Source organism: Salmo salar, chromosome ssa15, assembly GCF_905237065.1.
Source record: "Salmo salar chromosome ssa15, Ssal_v3.1, whole genome shotgun sequence".
NCBI classification, from domain to species: Eukaryota; Metazoa; Chordata; class Actinopteri; order Salmoniformes; family Salmonidae; genus Salmo; species Salmo salar.
Genome location: NC_059456.1, coordinates 49921947 through 49938967, shown reverse-complemented (window position 1 = coordinate 49938967; position 17021 = coordinate 49921947). Strand labels below are relative to the sequence as shown.

At 41.7% G+C, this 17021-nt stretch overlaps 2 protein-coding genes across 5 annotated transcripts; one reads left to right on the top strand and one right to left on the bottom strand.

The window, feature by feature from the left end:
- Positions 1-4667: 4667 nt before the first annotated feature.
- Positions 4668-12545, bottom strand: LOC123727282 (calcium-binding and coiled-coil domain-containing protein 2-like). Of its 3 annotated transcripts, XR_006759197.1 has the most exons (4): positions 12370-12545; positions 6012-10500; positions 5613-5895; positions 4668-5476 (listed from the first exon to the last, which is right to left on the bottom strand). XR_006759197.1 is itself a non-coding variant. In XM_045695820.1 (2 exons), the coding sequence occupies exon 2, from the start codon at positions 7279-7281 to the stop codon at positions 6379-6381; it is 903 nt and encodes a 300-aa protein (XP_045551776.1). In that variant the 5' UTR covers positions 7282-10500; positions 12370-12545; the 3' UTR covers positions 4668-6378. The 3 variants fall into 3 exon arrangements, 1 of the variants encoding a protein (XP_045551776.1); XR_006759196.1 differs by having other exon boundaries at positions 5613-10500; XM_045695820.1 differs by having other exon boundaries at positions 4668-10500.
- LOC106571727 (4-galactosyl-N-acetylglucosaminide 3-alpha-L-fucosyltransferase 9) lies at positions 12539-15620 on the top strand. Of its 2 annotated transcripts, none has more exons than XM_014145129.2 (2): positions 12539-12809; positions 13544-15615. In XM_014145129.2, the coding sequence occupies exon 2, from the start codon at positions 13552-13554 to the stop codon at positions 14650-14652; it is 1101 nt and encodes a 366-aa protein (XP_014000604.1). In that variant the 5' UTR covers positions 12539-12809; positions 13544-13551; the 3' UTR covers positions 14653-15615. The 2 variants fall into 2 exon arrangements, with proteins under 2 accessions (XP_014000604.1, XP_045551774.1); XM_045695818.1 differs by lacking the exon at positions 12539-12809 and adding an exon at positions 13028-13332 and having other exon boundaries at positions 13544-15620.
- The last annotated feature ends 1401 nt before the right edge of the window (positions 15621-17021 follow it).

Here is a 17021-nt window from a genome sequence, read left to right as displayed (position 1 = left end):
ATGCCGCCGTGAAATTTGAGACATTATCAAGTGCTTGTCAAATTGTGAACGAGAAGTGTGTACAGCCTGTCCAAAAAACAAAGCAGATCTCATGTCTTTCAAGCGATTTTTTTCAAATCATCATTTAGAGTCGCATCATGCAGCCTTACAAAGTATTAAAAATCTAAACGCATAGCCAAATGTTTGTAGAACATCTAAAGTTACATTAATAACTCTAAATGAAGCATATAGGAGTACCTATTTCGTTGTTAACTATTCAACACATAATCACTCCCTCAAATCGTTTAGAGAAAATAACCTTTCTATTTTATTCAGCTTTGTTCAATTCTATTCTTCATACTATAAAATAATATTAAATAATGCCACAGAATTCTAAGCAAATCTTGTCTGCTAAATGAACTATTGTAGCCCACAGCCATTTGGCATAGCCACATCTGGACAACTCAGAGTATGCTATTCTGTTCTTCTAAAATAGACTACATTTTCTTCATATCATGCTTCTTTAGACCTGTCTAAAATAAATATTAGATTTATTTTGAAGGTGTAGGCTATATTACATGTATTTATTAGCATTTTTTTTAAATGTACATGTTCCAAAGGTCTGCATCAGTGGCTTGTGGAAGCCAGGAGATGCTAAATGTGTTTAGGTTAATTAATGTCAATTACCTTGAGACCGACAGTTATTTGCTTCACAATCACCGGCTGACTACATTTTGTGACCGCCACATCCCTAGTGGCTGCATCATGTTATGTCCATGTTTTTGGATAGTTTTTCAGCATAGAAAATACATGGAATGGAGCTAAGCACAGGCAAAATCCTAGAGGAAAACATCAGTCGTTCAGTCTGATTTCCACCAGATCTATGATCAACAACCAATTTGACAGAGTTTGAAGAATTTTATAAAGAATAATACAATATTTGGCAAATGTTGCACAATCCAGGGGTGGAAAGCTCTTAGAGACTTACCCAGAAAGACTCACAGCAGTAATCGCTGCCAAAGGTGCTTCTACAAAGTATTGACTCAGTGGTGTGAATACTTATGTAAATTAGATACTTCTGTATTTCATTTTCAATAAATTAGCAAACATTTCTAAATCCTTTTTTTCTCTCACTTTGTCATTATGGGGTATTGTGTGTAGATGGGGTATTGTGTGATTCAGTCTGTAACACAACAAAATGTGTAATAAGTGAAGGGGTGTAAATACTTTCTTGTTACAGTAAGTCCTGAACAAAGTGGTGTGAAGTATACTTAATCTAGAGGCGAAAGAAACGCACACCAATTTAGGTGAGGTGCTGGCTAGCGGACTAGATCACTTGAAAAATTAAAGGAGACAGTCTCGCAAAAAGAAGCATTCTTGCGTTCTAACTACCCGCTATTCAAAGTGCTCTGAACAAATTATGGGAATCATTCACAAACATTGGCACATTCTAAGCTCCGATGACAGTATCGGTGATGTGTTTTCGGACCCTCCCTTGATCGTATTCTCGCGGGGCAGAAATCTCAGAGATCAATTGATAAACTCTGATTTACCACCCCAAGATATCTCTGCACAACGTTTATTTGCTCCCCTACTGGATGGAAACTACAAGTGTAATGGCTGTGCGCAGTGCAATGGCACTTATAAATGTAGATCCTTAAACACCCTCAAACAGACCCCAATCAAAGGTGTTATTACGTGCTCCACTAAGGCAGTTATTCATCTTATAACTTGTCCTTGTGGTAAAAATTGTGGGTAAAACAAAGTGTGAATTAAAAGTATGAATCTCGGAGCATCGTAGCACCATTGTAACGATGTACGCTGAGAGTCGGGAAGCAAGTTCAGGGAGTGAATACACAAGAAACACAAACAGCGCACCGACATTTAACAGGAACAGAAATAATAACGCCTGGGGAAGTGTTTTATTAAAACACTCACTCCCTGTACTTGCTTCCCGACTCTCAGTGCACTCGTTACAGAATAATACCTCACCTAAGGAAGCATCAGGAAGTGTTCTTAGTTTTTTTTTGTGTCAGTGTAAATGACGTCGGGTCCGGGAGCCACTACATGCTCTCATGCCTCAGCCAGATCGCCAGGCTCTCATGCCTCCGCCGGAGCTCGTGCTTGCATGCCTCAGCCGGTCTTTCAGGTTCCCGCGCCCCAGCCGGCTAGACAGGCTTCGCCCCATTTTTCGGCATCCTACGGCTGGAGCCACGCGTCGGGGAGGGGGTACTGTCACGTATACTCCCCCCCCAGCCTCTAGGTCATCAGGCTGCTGATTATCCCGCACACCTGTCACCATCGTCAAGCGCACCAGCGCCTCATGACACTCACCTGGACTCCATCACCTCCATGATTACCTTCCCTATATATGTCACACCCTTTTGTTCCTTCCCCAGGTGTTATTGACTCTGTTTCATGTTGGTGCGTTGTTTGTGTTTTGTGTTTATTGTTTTATTTATTAAAACACTCACTCCCTCAACTTGCTTCCTGACTCAGCGCACTCGTTACATTTACCCTGCCTTCATGTCCATACCTCTGCACATTGATCTTGGTGCAGGTACTCCCTGTATAAAGCTCCACTCTTGTGTTACAACAGTTTTTTTAACAATTGCTAACAAAAGTTTACCTATACTTAAGATACTTTTTCTTAACACAGCAACACACCTACATCACACAATTAGCCAAATAGTAAATTTTCTGCTCGAAACCACTTTTTTTTTCGTTACAGTTGAAGTTAGAAGTTTACATACACTTAGGTTGGAGTCATTAAAACTCGTTTTTCAACCACTCCACAAATGTCTTGTTAACGAACTATAGTTTTGGCAAGTTGGTTAGGACATCTACTTTGTGCATGACACAAGTCATTTTTCCAACAATTATTTACAGACAGATTATTTCACTTATAATTCACTGCATCACAATTCCAGTGGGTCAGAAGTTTACATACACTAAGTTGACTGTGCTTTTAAACAGCTTGGAAAATTCCAGAAAATGATGTCATGGCTTTAGAAGCTTCTGATAGGCTAATTGACATAATTTGAGTCAATTGGAGGTGTACCTGTTGATGTATTTCAAGGCCTACCTTCAATCTCAGTGCCTCTGCTTGACATCATGGGAAAATCAAAAGACATCAGAAACAAAATGTAGACCACCACATTTCTGGTTCATCCCTGGGAGCAATTCCAAACGCCTGAAGGTACCACGTTCATCTGTACAAACAATAGTACGCAAGTATAAACATACTATTGTTTGTACAGATGAACGTGGTACCTTCAGGCGTTTGGAATTGCTCCAAAGGATGAACCAGACATGTGGTGTCTACATTTTTTTTCCTGATGTCTTTTGACATCATACTGCTCAGGAAGGAGACACGTTCTGTCTACTAGAGATGAACGTACCGCCATACCGCTGTACAGCCATAAAAAAGCCAGACTAAGGTTTGCAAATGCACACAAAGATCGTACTTTTTGGAGAAATGTTCTCTGGTCTGATGAAACAAAAATAGAACTGTTTGGACATAATGACCATCGTTATGTTTGGAGGAAAAAGGGGGAGGCTTGCAAGCCGAAGAACACCATCCCAACCGTGAAGTACGGGGGTGGCAGCATCATGTTGTGGGGGTGCATTGCTGCAGGAGGGACTGGTACACTTCACAAAATAGATGGCATTATGAGGTAGGAAAATTATGTGGCTATATTGAAGCAACATCTCAAGACATCAGTCAGGAAGATAAAGCTTGGTCGCAAATGGGTCTTCCAAATGGCCAATGACCCCAAGCATACTTCCAAAGTTGGGGCAAAATGGCTTAAGGACAACAAAGTCAAGGTATTGGAGTAGCCATCACAAAAGCCCTGACCTCAATCCAATAGAACATTTGTGGGCAGAACTGAAAAAGAGTGTGAGAGCAAGGAGGCCTACAAACCTGACTCAGTTACACCAGCTCTGTCAGGAGGAATGGGCCAAAATTCACCCAACTTATTGTGGGAAGCTTGTGGAAGGCTACCCGAAACATTTGACTCAAGTTAAACAATTTAAAGGCAATGCTACCAAATACTAATTGAGTGTATGTAAACTTCTGACCCACTGGGAATGTGATGAAATAAATAAAAGCTGATATTAATCACTCTGCTACTATTCTGACATTTCACATTCTTAAAATAAAGCAGTGATCCTAACTGACCTAAGACAGGGAATTTTTACTTCGATTAAATGTCAGGAATTGTGAAAAACTGTGTTTAAATGTATTTAGCTAAGGTGTATGTAAACTTCCAACTTCAACTGTAAATACCAAATCTACATTTCAAAATGCCAAAAAACTCAATATACACTAACTCTTTCAAAACACGGCAAACCCGACTCAATATCTAATCACTCTGTCAAAACACTAGCACGTTTTCTATCCAAGACGAACAAATAGTATTTTGAAAGTTGTTGTGCTATGATTGACTAAAAGTTGATGGCATTACAAAAACTGCATTACTTTTCATGTCTCAGTTCTACCTGCATACAATAGACGATACAAAACCCATCGTTTTTTATAATTCAGTTTCCTTTTACTGGAAACCACCCAACCCATTTTTTGGTTGAGTGTCGAATGTGTGCTTTTTTGGCAACATACTATCTAAAAGTGAATGAGTCATCTTTACTTTATAGAATGTACAGCAGAAAAAAAGTGACAGAATTGCTGCAGTAAAAGCTTTATTAGCAACAATAAATTGCTGCCAGTGATCAACAAAAAATCCAACATACATGGCCTTTGGTTCCAAATGTGTAAAAATTTAACAATTACAGTAAAGAATGCATAGAAGGGAAAAAACACAAAAATCAAGTCCTGTTCTAATTTATACAATCTTCAGCATTTGGCCACATGTTCTCGTCCACATCACATCTTATGTCGTCTCTCGCTATGCACCTTGGATATAAACGCTTGGCATGCCTTATCCACCCCTGGCAGTCTTCAGCTGAGATGTCTCTGCAGCCGGCATACGTTTTATCCAGGAGGGACATTTGGTCATGTGGTCGATGATCATACACTTTCCACCTCCAGGCAGAAAAAAATCCTCAATTTGGTTGAGGAAAGGTGAGTAGGGGGGAGGAAAAGGCAAACCATTCTTGGATGGGCTGTAAACCAGTTTGTGATTGCATGTGAATGGTGGAATGCTACATTGCCCCATGCAATCACAAATGTCCTCATGTTTCCTCCCACCTGTTCCCTTTCTGCTTCTGGCACCAGTTGTTGGTAGAGGTCATCTGAAAACAAAAGAAGGCGCTCAGTGTTGTGTGGACCAATCTGGATTTTCTGTAGGACCAAACCAGCACTCGAGATTGCAGCACACATTGTGATATTTGCTCCTCTCTGATCCGGCACGTCAGCGGTGGCCCTTTTCGCGATGACGTTTCTTCCCTGCCGACGTGTTTTTGCCAGGTTAAACCCTGCCTCGTCTACATAAGTGATTTAATGTGGGGTTTGATTAGCCTCCAACTCCATGACTCTCTGAAAGAAATCAAACACAGTATGTGTAAATGCTTTTCAGTATGTCCTACTGTATGTACTGTAACCCATGTTTACATGTGGAGTAGCATAGTGTAAAACTCACTATAGAACAAGACATATTGGATAGACACCATACCTGGACATATTGGTGCCGGAGTTCCTTGACCCGCTTACTGTTCCATTCAAAAGGAACTGTGTACAACTGTTTCATTCAAACTCTGTCTTTGGTCAGAGTCCGAGAAATAGTAGTCAGGCTGATGCTTTCCACATTGTGTAATACCAGGTTGTCCTCTACAATTCTGGTCTGAATTTCTCTCAGTTTTATTGCATTGTCAGCAATAACCAATCCTACAATGGCATGCTCTTGGTCTTCACTGAGGAGCATTCCTCTTCCCCCAGAGGGAGGAAGACGTTGCGTCCTTTAGAACAACAAAAATACTACATATGTATTTGCATTGAGACTGGTGGCCTACAGTTACTGTGGGACATAGCAACAGTAATGATAGAAGAAGCCCTTGGGAAATGCATTACTTACCTGTTGGTTTGTTGAAAATTACGGATAATGGAAGCCACGGTTGACCGTCTGAGATTAGGCTGGACTCTTTCACCAGTCTCTCTCAGTGATAGACCATGGTTTATCACATGGTCTATGATGGTGTCTCTTATTTCATCAGTGACAACAGCTCTTACTCTCCTTTGAACACCCCCTCACATTCTTACTCCTCTCCCTCTCCGCCTACCTCTCCTTCTCCCTTGTCCTGGTCCAACTACTCCTCTGCCTGGTCCAGATATTCCTCTCCTTGGTCCAGCTACTCCTTTGCCTGGTCCAACTACTCCTCTCACTGGTCCAACAACTCCTCTCCTTGGTCCAGCTACTCCTCTGCCTGGTCCAACTACCCCTCTCACTGGTCCAACAACTCCTCTGCTCCTCTCCCTGGTCCGGCTACTCCTCTGCCTGGTCCAGCTACTCCTTTGCCTGGTCCAACTACTCCTCTCACTGGTCCAACAACTCCTCTCCTTGGTCCAGCTACTCCTCTGCCTGGTCCAACTACTCCTCTCACTGGTCCAACAACTCCTCTGCTCCTCTCCTTGGTCCGGCTACTCCTCTGCCTGGTCCAGCTACTCCTTTGCCTGGTCCAGCTACTCCTTTGCCTGGTCCGGCTACTTCTTTGCCTGGTCCGGCTACTCCTCTGCCTGGTCCGGCTACTCCTCTGCCTGGTCCGGCTACTTCTCTGCCTGGTCCGGCTACTTCTCTGCCTGGTCCGGCTACTTCTCTGCCTGGTCCGGCTACTCCTCTGCCTGGTCCGGCTACTCCTCTCCCTGGTCCGGCTACTCCTCTCCCTGGTCCGGCTACTCCTCTCCCTGGTCCAACTACTCCTCTGTCTTGTCCAGCTACTTCTTTGCCTGGTCCAGCTACTCCTCTGCCTGGTCCAACTACTCCTCTGCCTGGTCCAACTACTCCTCTGCCTGGTCCAACTACCCCTCTCCCTGGTCCAACTACTCCTCTGTCTTGTCCAGCTACTTCTTTGCCTGGTCCAGCTGCTCCTCTCCCTGGTCCAGCTGCTCCTCTCCCTGGTCCAGCTGCTCCTCTCCCTGGTCCAGCTGCTCCTCTGCCTGGTCCAGCTGCTCCTCTGCCTGGTCCAGCTACTCCTTTGCCTGGTCCAGCTACTTCTCTGCCTGGTCCAGCTACTCCTCTTCCTGGTCCAGCTATTCCTGTCCTTTTTCTCTCTGCTCCTCTGTGCTGTTCTGTATCCAGATTGAACAAAATCAGTCCAAAGACTCCTCTTTGTACTGTGTATGTCCATGCAATTGAAAGAACTTCAACACCTGGCTGTCTCCGATGGAGATTGGAATCAGCTGTGGTTGGTCTATTTTACACAACCTACAGTAAATCAGCTATTTCTCAATATTTCTATGATCTGTTCATTCAAAAATGCTTTTCAGCTGTTTCAATATAGCTTTTGAGCTGCTGTTGTTGCAGAAGTAGAGACTTTATACTATATTTAAGGTTTTCCACATTAGGTCTACATTTCTGGCATGCTGTGTGCAAGCATTTGTAAATAAGAGAAGAAAGATCCATCATTTTGGTATTGGGTAAGCTTGTATGTTATGAACATGTAAGCATTTTAGAAATGTGTTAATTGACTGGATATTCTGTGAAAACAACATGAATTGTCTTAATGGTATGGTCCACAACAGACGGATGTTTTGCTAATTGTGTTGAGAGTTTTGAAAATGTGACTACAGATTGGGCAAAAGGATGTTAGCGATTGTAAAGGCACTCATTTAAAATGGCTGTTTTTCAGTAAATGTTGATCAATGTTGCCATCTAAAGGTTGTATGAACCTCTACAGGTTTATTCTTCAACGAAGATTCTTCACATCTTTAAAAAGTGTACACATGGCTCCACCTGGTGGTCTAGTTTGACAGTTTGCCTGTTTGTAATAAAATGTTGCCGCTGTCAATAGTTTCCTCAGTAGACAAGGCTACATAAAGTAAGTATGGGAGAGCGAGGTAAGTTAAGCCACATAACTTGAGCCACTCCTTGTTTTTAGGAAACCATACACAAAAGGAATAATTTGACCAAATAGTTAGGAAGAGGTCATCATTTCATGGAGTCTGTAATAGAAGAAACCTAATGAAAAAAGTGGTAAGCAAGTTAAGTTTAAAAACTGTTTTTCACCAAGTCAAATTACTTTCTTGTGTTAGAGGTTTCAGTATCTAAACCAAAATAGATCATTTTAAGATTGTCCTATACATCAGTTGGTGTCTCTAGCTTCAATATGAGGTCGTAAACCTAGCGTGAAGTGCATCCTTGTACCTGTGTGGGCTAGTATAGTAAAAATGTTTTCCTTGGGGTGAGTATTTGTTAGGCGTTAAGCCTGTGTTAAAAGATGCAATGATTAATGGTAGGCGGCTCAACTTACCCTGTCCCGCGGCTCAACTTGTGCCAAGAGACCACTTTTTTTTGGACACGCTATGTTTTCAAAACTGCGATGTTTACATGAATTCAGATTATTTCCAGGGATACACAACATCCTGAAATATATGTAGATATATTTGTTAGAAAGAATACAATATTTCCCTTGATGGAGTGAAGCTCCATGTAAAAAAAAAAAAATCTCAACTTACCCCACTCTCCCTTAAGTAGCCTTGGCCATAAAGGCTCATAGGAGCAGGAGCCCATCTTCTGTTTTTGTAGCATGGCAGCTTGATGTACAAGTACACGCCCTGGACAAGACAGTAGGCTATCGCATGGCCTTACCTCCAATCCATCTCCTTGATGCAGAGACGCATCAGGTCCCATTTCTTTTGTCTTTGGTATGACTCGGCTGGGGAACAAACTCCCCAACCTTTCAATCTCAAGGTGAACCCTCTAACCACTGAGTTGGCGAGGCTACATGGTACCACCTAATTGCTATTGTCCACCTTGCAAAAGAGGTTTCTAACCTCAAAAGGTATTTTCTTGGTTATATAAAGGTTATTTAAAAAAAGAGGATCAATTCAAACCACAGGTTTTCAATAGGGTTTAAGTCTGGAGACAGAGATGGCCATTGTAAAATGTTGATTTTGTGGTCATAGGACCGGTTCCAATCCAAGTGCCAATGCCGTCTATTAAACTCAAGGCGGTGCTATTGTCAGATGACATGGCAATAGAGCTCTTTGGCCACACACACCAGTGGTGGGTTTGGCGTCGAAAAACAGAAGCATATGCAGAAAAGTAACTCATACCTACGGTAACATATGGTGGTTGCATATTTGATGTTATGGGGCTCTTTTGCCTACCCTGGTCCTGTGGCCCTTGTTAAGGTCAACAGCATCATGAGCTTTACCAAGTACCAGGACATTTTAGCCCGAAATCTGGTTGCCTCTGCCAGGGTGCCAATACATTTGACATATCTTTTTCAGATTTATTCTGTTACTTGTTAAACAAAATCTCTTTCTCGAGAAATTGTATTAATAAAATATAACCTCCTCAGCAGCAGGAGCAGGTGAATGCAAGGCTGAGAGATTTACCAGCTAAAGGAAACCCTGAAGCATTTTCCCATCAGAGTTGTTTCCATCAAATTGACTTGTTGCAGATACAAGTCTGTTCTTAAATACATAGAGTACTGATGTTTTTTTGTCACTGAAAATGTTGTGTAGGCATAGCGAATGTGCCCACTCTAATATTGGCATGTGCGCTCTAGCCAACAGCTTGCAGATACAGCGCAGCTATAGCATTATTACGGACAAAAGTGCAAGATTATTTTTAGCGATCATCATGTCACCAGAATAAGACCCTCGATATTTATTGAAAGAAGCGTCAACCCTCATCACTGTGCACTTTTACCACACTGTGAAGTTCATCATAACTTATTTAACCTGTAGCCTAATAAACTGCATGCTTTCCCATGATGTGGTGACTTTTTTTAATCAGACATGTAGGCTACTTGGTTGATGATCGGCAACAGACAGCTCATACAGCGTCAGAAGAAAAAAATACAGCCAGACTGTCTTCAGTGTCCTTTCTGCTGCCTATCAGCTATTCTTATTTGTTCTTGTCGGTTCATATAAAAAAGGTATGCAGCTATGAATGTTTTTATGTGTGGTATGATTGCTAGTTAGCCTATTGCAGATCTGGACATATGATCGACCTACCACTATTGTCACTACGAATGATGGATAGAGGGCAGGATAGACAGCTAGACTGGTAGACTATATTAACCTGTGGTCACTAGAAGTTAGCACACAGAAAGGTGTAGTGAATAAGGGAGGTACCAAAACACCTTGATATAGTGGAGATGCATGCAAGCCGATGAGGAAATTTGGCTAGGATTGTCACACATAGTCCAACTCTCTGCCTCAGACGCACACCTGTTCCCCATCATTATGCACACCTGGTCATAATCTTCTCCTTGATTATTAGTGTGTGTTTGACATACCAACTACTGACATACTGTATGACTACTGTCTTTGTTTGACTTACCTGTAAAGGCTCAGCTAGGTTGTTAAATGTTCTTCTTCAATAAGATAATTCTGACCTGTTAAAAAAAAAATAAATAAATAAATAAATAAATAAATTAAAAAAATCGATCAGATAGACCTACTAGGCCGACATATAGGCTTAGCCAGCTAGTTGGCTAGCTGCTAGCTAGTAGCCTACGCCAGATCAATTCAGACCTGCTACCTATTTAAACTGAACTATATCAGACACATCTGAAACACAATGTAAAATATACCACAATAAATCGCTAGCTATCTGCAGTAGCCTAGGTTTGTTTGCATACACTTCTTATGACTGGCAGCCTGGTGCAAGCAGCTGTGTTGTCCAACATTTGTGACACCCTTAATAAAGATTAGTAAAAAATTCTGTATGAAATAAATAACACAGATACAGGGCTACAGTGCATTCGGAAAGTATTCAGACCCCTTCACTTTTTCCACATTTTGTTACATTACAGCCTTATTCCAAAATTGATTAAATTGTCTTTTCCCCCCTCGAATATACATCATTTGCTGGTGTGGTCAGAGTATGGGTTTAAGGATTTAAAAAAAAAAATCTATCTGAAAGTGTCTCTTTTCCAAGCTTAAAAGGATAAACATTCACATGCAACACCATGGGCCAGAAAAGGTTGAATACATGGGCCATGCTGTCAATGCAGCATGACTTCATCCAGAGAATACCACACTTGGATGACAAAGTTTGCCCACAAGGACCGCCGTGCCACCTTCCTGTTCAAGTGAGCACAGCACAACAATGGTGCAGACCAAAAATATATATTGCATGCTGCTTCATAAATTATGTAATAAGCCAGGGAGATATGTATACTGTAGCTAAGAAAGTAATACTAAGGGTATGTTGAGTAGTAAGCTGTTAGTAGCCCATGAGTCTCACCCTAAGAATTTGGTCCCCCTCTCCCCCACAGAACTTAGCCTACTGTTCAGACTTGGTGGTGCACATGTAGCCTATAACCTGTTTTAGAGAAATGTAATCATTGAATATTGTAAGAGCTTTCCTTGTCTGCTTATATGCCCCCTTTATCCTATGGTTCTGACTTGGTATACAGGGAGAACACTGTAAGAACGGCCCATGTTCTGAATTCTGTCGCTGTACATTTCAAAAGTGCTGAACAAAGAGTTATATTGACCATGCCTGTCCTAGCTCGCTCATTAATGTCTTAATCTAAATTACGGATAGCCTCTTATCCGCTTGTCGTCCCCTTATGTCATAGTTTATACATCTCAATTGTCAGTAGTAACCACATTTGTTTAAGCAAGTCAGCCATATCAGCTCTATATTTTTTAAAGGCAGTAAATGAGGCTGAATGAACTGTTTCGCTGCCAGACAAGGCTCCGCTGATAGCAAGGTGTAGCAGTGGTAAGATGTTGGGACTGCTGTTGGGACTCTGCTGTTGGGACAGCTTTATGTAGGCCCTAACAGTTTGTAGGCACCATTTGTCACCCTTATAGTGCAATTCAAGTTTTGTTTAGTGCTGTGTAGTGTAGTGGCTTTACTGGCATGCAGTCCCCATTTCTTTGGGGCGGCCCCACCAAGATTTACATGCTAAAATCGCCACTATAGCTAACTAACTAACAATACTTGTTGGTGGCCCTTTATAACTAACCTGATGGAAGCTAGCAAGTTTGAGCGATAGTCACACAGCTTTTACTTTGAAAACTGGTAGCACATGTATCCTGTTGCAGCCCCTCCTCTCCATGCCCACACCCTGCAACTGTTCAAAATGTGATTTTATTTTATTTTACCAGTTTCGGAAGTGTTTGCATATATGCCAAGAGCATGCTTGGCATACGACACCGAGTACCAAGTGTGGAATGTTAGCATAAAACAGGTCTGAATTTCAGGCTTTACACAGGTATTCAAATTAATTTCACAAAGGTTTAGTGCTTACCAGCTATTAGGTGATATCAGATATGTTTGTTTAGTAGATCTTCTTGGCAGTCATTCTCCATATGCTTAGAGATCGAAGGTTCTTCCAGGTCAGATAAGGTCAAAAATGAATGCTCATTGGCTGTGGCTAAGACCTTGCCCCTCCCCTAATTTCCCCTGAAGCGTAATGAGAATGCTTCCTGTTTCTGTTTCTGTAAGAGGGTCTGTCAGGTGTTTCTTCCTTTTCAAACTTAAACAATAGCTATATATTTTGAAGATGATTTGATACAGCTTCTCACTGTTTCAAATGTATTTACTTGAACAGATTACTACCAAAGTGACAGATGCAAAACTCATACAGTTGCACAGTTCTCACTGGGAGTGTGTTTGAATTAACCCGCAAAGCAAGAATAATCACCAAGCAACTCTGAATACTCTGTGACAAGAACAACCTGTTGACTAGTGAGTCGTTATCTTTCTCTCTTTAATTATTTAACTCATTAAACTACAGACTTAAACTAAGACTAAGGTTTGCTATGCAAACATGGTTTCTTAGTTTCATATGTCTGTCTGTAAATAGGAAGGGAGAGGATCCTCTGAGGTTCATAATGTCAGAGTGAGTTCAGTTTTGAAAGTAAAATAATCAAAAACACGTATTGTCGTTTACTGTATTGGCTAACCCTCAGGTCGAGTCTGGTTTAATGTTTTTTACACAAAAGAGCACAGCATAAGGCAACACAAAGTAGAATTGCAGGTTAGTACTATTAGTAAAGCAAAAGTGTAAAAATGAAAGCACACCTCACCCACCATTGTAAAAATCCCATTAACTTGTGTTGTACTGAGAACAAAGGTTAACTATTAACTTAAACACAAAACTGAGGTGGTGGGTATATAGTGAGAGGCGCCATGAGCACATTTCTTTATTGGAAGGAGGAGGTTTACACCCCAGTTATTGGGTTCATAGGTGGTTGTCTTTCAGATACAGGTATGGATAAAAGCAGAATAGGTACTTTTGAAGCTAGTCTGACTAGTTGGTTCAACTTCGCTGATGTGTAACAGGATGTGGTTTACAGTTCGGGGCTTTCTGCATTTGTTGCATTTGCTATGTTTTCATACTTCCTGTACACAAAACAGGTTGTTAATAAATAAAACAAGATTGATCTGACTTAAAGTAATAAGTTCTCTGTTTTTTGCAGGACCAACAATGCCTTCTGGATTTGAACGTGTCATCCTGTTCTCGATTCTTGGTCTAGGAGGATTTCTGATGCTGTTTTTAATGTACGATAAATCAGCTCCATCTCGGATCTGCCCTCCCGAGCCTGCTTTGCCAGGTCCTTACTCAAAAAGACCTGAGAACAGGTGCTTGTCTAAGCAGCCAGAGCCAGAAAAGCCCCTCCTGCTGTTGTGGTTCTGGCCTGAAAACCGCAGGTTTGATTTTAGCGATTGTGCCACTTTCTTCAACATTGATGGCTGCCACCTGACAGATGACAGGTCTCTGTACAACAAGGCAGATGGTGTGCTCATCTTTCACAAATCCATCAAACACGATTTATCCAACTTGCCTCCATCACCTCGACCACCATTCCAGAAGTGGATTTGGTATCACGTGGAATCACCTACAAACACAATTAGGATACCTGGTCTAGATAACCTTTTCAACTTGACCTTGAGTTATAGGGAAGACGCAGACGTCCCTGTTCGTTGGCGTTTGACCGCAAGGAAAAGCCAGGGTGAAGACTTTATGCTGCCAAAGAAGGATAAATTAGTTTGCTGGATAGTGAGTAACAAAGACCCTGCAACTGGAACAGAGGTACGGGATAACTATTACAGAGAGCTTGCCAAACATATTAAAGTGGAACTCTTTGGCAAGGCCTATGCAAGGTTCTTGAAATATGAGGACTACTACTCAACACTCTCCAGCTGTAAGTTTTACCTCTCCTTTGAGAACTCAGTCCACAAAGACTACATCACAGAGAAGCTAAACGGACCACTTGCAGCAGGAACTGTGCCAGTGGTATTGGGCCCACCGAGACAGAACTATGAAGACTTTGTCCCAGGAGATTCCTTCATCCATATTAATGACTTTCCCGATGCAAAAGCCCTGGCTGAATTCCTCCTCAAGTTGGACAAGGATGATGAGGCATATCTGCGCTACTTTCAGTGGCGTAGAAACTTCTCTGCTCAGGAACATCTGATTCAACCGAGTCAAGAGTTCATCCAATCTATTTGTTATGGATGTGACCATGTGGGCAAACATAAAGAATACAGGGTTGTTCACAACCTTTACAAGTGGTATTTTGTGTAATTAGTCACTTATGATTAGCTTTTATCATAATTTGCATGTCTATTATCTTCAATATACCAAAAAGGTATCTTGATTTATCCTACAGCACTTAGGGAGTGCATACACCGCATCGAATGCTGATCTGCTGGTTCGTTCAGCACTGTGTGTTTTAGTGACTAACCGCAGATGGGTGTCTGACTGCCAACATTTTCGCGAGATTCTACATGTAGAATCACTTTACACTCTGTTTGCACATTATGGCTGGCTGTAACGCCCTGGCCATAGAGAGGGGTTTTTGTTCTTTATTTTGGTTAGACCAGGGTGTTACATTGGGTGGGCGTTCTATGTTCATTTTCTATGTTTTTGTATTTCTTTGTTTTGGGCCGTGTGGCTCCCAATCAGGCACAGCTGTAGTTCGTTGTTGCTGATTGGGAGTCACACATAAGTAGCCTGGTTTTCCTTTGGGTTTTTGTGGGTGATTGTTTCTGTTTAGAGTTTTTCCTGACAGGACTGTTTGGCTGTCGTTTTTTGTTTATTTTTGTAAAGTGTTCTCTTTTCATTAAAATTCTAATGATGAACACATCCTCCGCTGCACCTTGGTCTAATTCTGACGACGGCCGTTACACTGGCTCTCTGTTCAGAGGTGTTATGTACTCTCGGCCGACAGACACTATCGGTGTCTTCGTGCCTTTACACTCACATTTGTCTATAAAAACTTGGTATTCGTAGATTGCCCAAATATATAAGAACCTTCTCAGAGAAGGTCTTTTAGAAATGTTCTCTGCTACTGTTCTGGAGGTGTTTCCCTATTACAACTTGTAATAAACCGGATAGATTTTTTTATTGATATTATCAACGACTGCTCTGCTTTTGTTTCAACTGGAAAATCCCTTTACAACTGTGTTATTGTACAGTGCATTCGGAAAGATTTCAGAACACTTCACTTTTTCCACATTTTGTTACGTTACAGCCTTATTCTAAAATGGATTTAAAAAAATCCCTAGCAATATACACACAATACTCCATAATGACAAAGCAAAAACAGATTTATGACATTTACATAAGTATTCAGACCCTTTTCTCAGTACTTTGTTGAAGCACCTTTGGCAGCGATTACAGCCTCAAGTCTTCTTGGGTATGACGCTACAAGCTTGGCACACCTGTATTTGCGGAGTTTCTCCCATTCTTCTCTGCAGATCCACTCAAGCTCTGTCAGATTAGATGGGGAGTGTTGCTGCACAGGTATTTTCAGGTCTCTTCAGAGATGTTCGATCAGCTTGAAGTCAGTGTTCTGGTTGGGCCACTCAAAGACATTCAGAGACTTGTCGTTGTTCTGTTGAAAGGTGAACCTTCACCACAGTCTGAGGTCCTGAGAGCTCTGGAGCAGGTTTTCATAAAGGATCTCTCTGTACTTTGCTCTGTTCATCTTTCACCTCAATCCTGACTAGTCTCCCAGTCCCTGCTGCTGAAAAACATCCCTATAGCATGATGCTGCCACCACCATTCAAGTTCAATCTTGGTTTCGTCAGACCAAAGAATCTTGTTTCTCATGGTCTGAGAGTCCTTTAGGTGCAAACTCCAAGCGGGCTGTCGTGCTTTTTACTGAGGAATGGCTTCTGTCTGACCAGTCTACTATAAAGGCCTGATTGGTGGAGTGCTACAGAGATGGTTGTCTTTCTGAAAGGTTCTCCATCTCCACAGAGGAACTCTGGAGCTCGGTCAGACTGACCATCGGGTGCTTGGTCACCTCACTGACCTGGGTCCTTCTCCCCTGATTGCTCAGTTTGGCCGAGCGGCCAGCTCTAGGAAGAGTCTTGGTGGTTCCAAACTTCTTCCATTTAAGAATGATGGAGGCCACTGTGTTCTTGGCAACCTTCAATGTTGTAGACATTTTTTGGTACCCTTCCCCAGATCTGTGCCTCGACACAATCCTGTCTCGGAGCTCTACGGTAATTCATTCGACCTCATGGCTTGGTTTTTGCTCTGACATGCACTGTCAACTGTGGGACCTTACAGACAGGTGTGCGCTTTTCCAAATCATGTCCAATCAATACAGTTTACTACAGGTGGACTCCAATGAAGTTGTAGAAACATTTCAAGGATGATCAATGGAAACAGGATACACCTGAGCTCCATTTTGATTCTCATCGCAAAGGGTATGAATACTTATGTAAATACGGTATTTCTGTTAAACATTTCATATACATTTTTAAAAATGTCTAAAAACCTGTTTTAGAATAAGGCTGTAACGTGACAAAATATGGAAAAAGTGAAGGGGTATGAATACATTCCGAATGCACTGTATATGGTTGTCTCTCCTAGCTACCTTAAGATGAATGCACCAACTGTAAGTTGCTCTGGATAAGAATGTCTGCTAAATGACAACAATT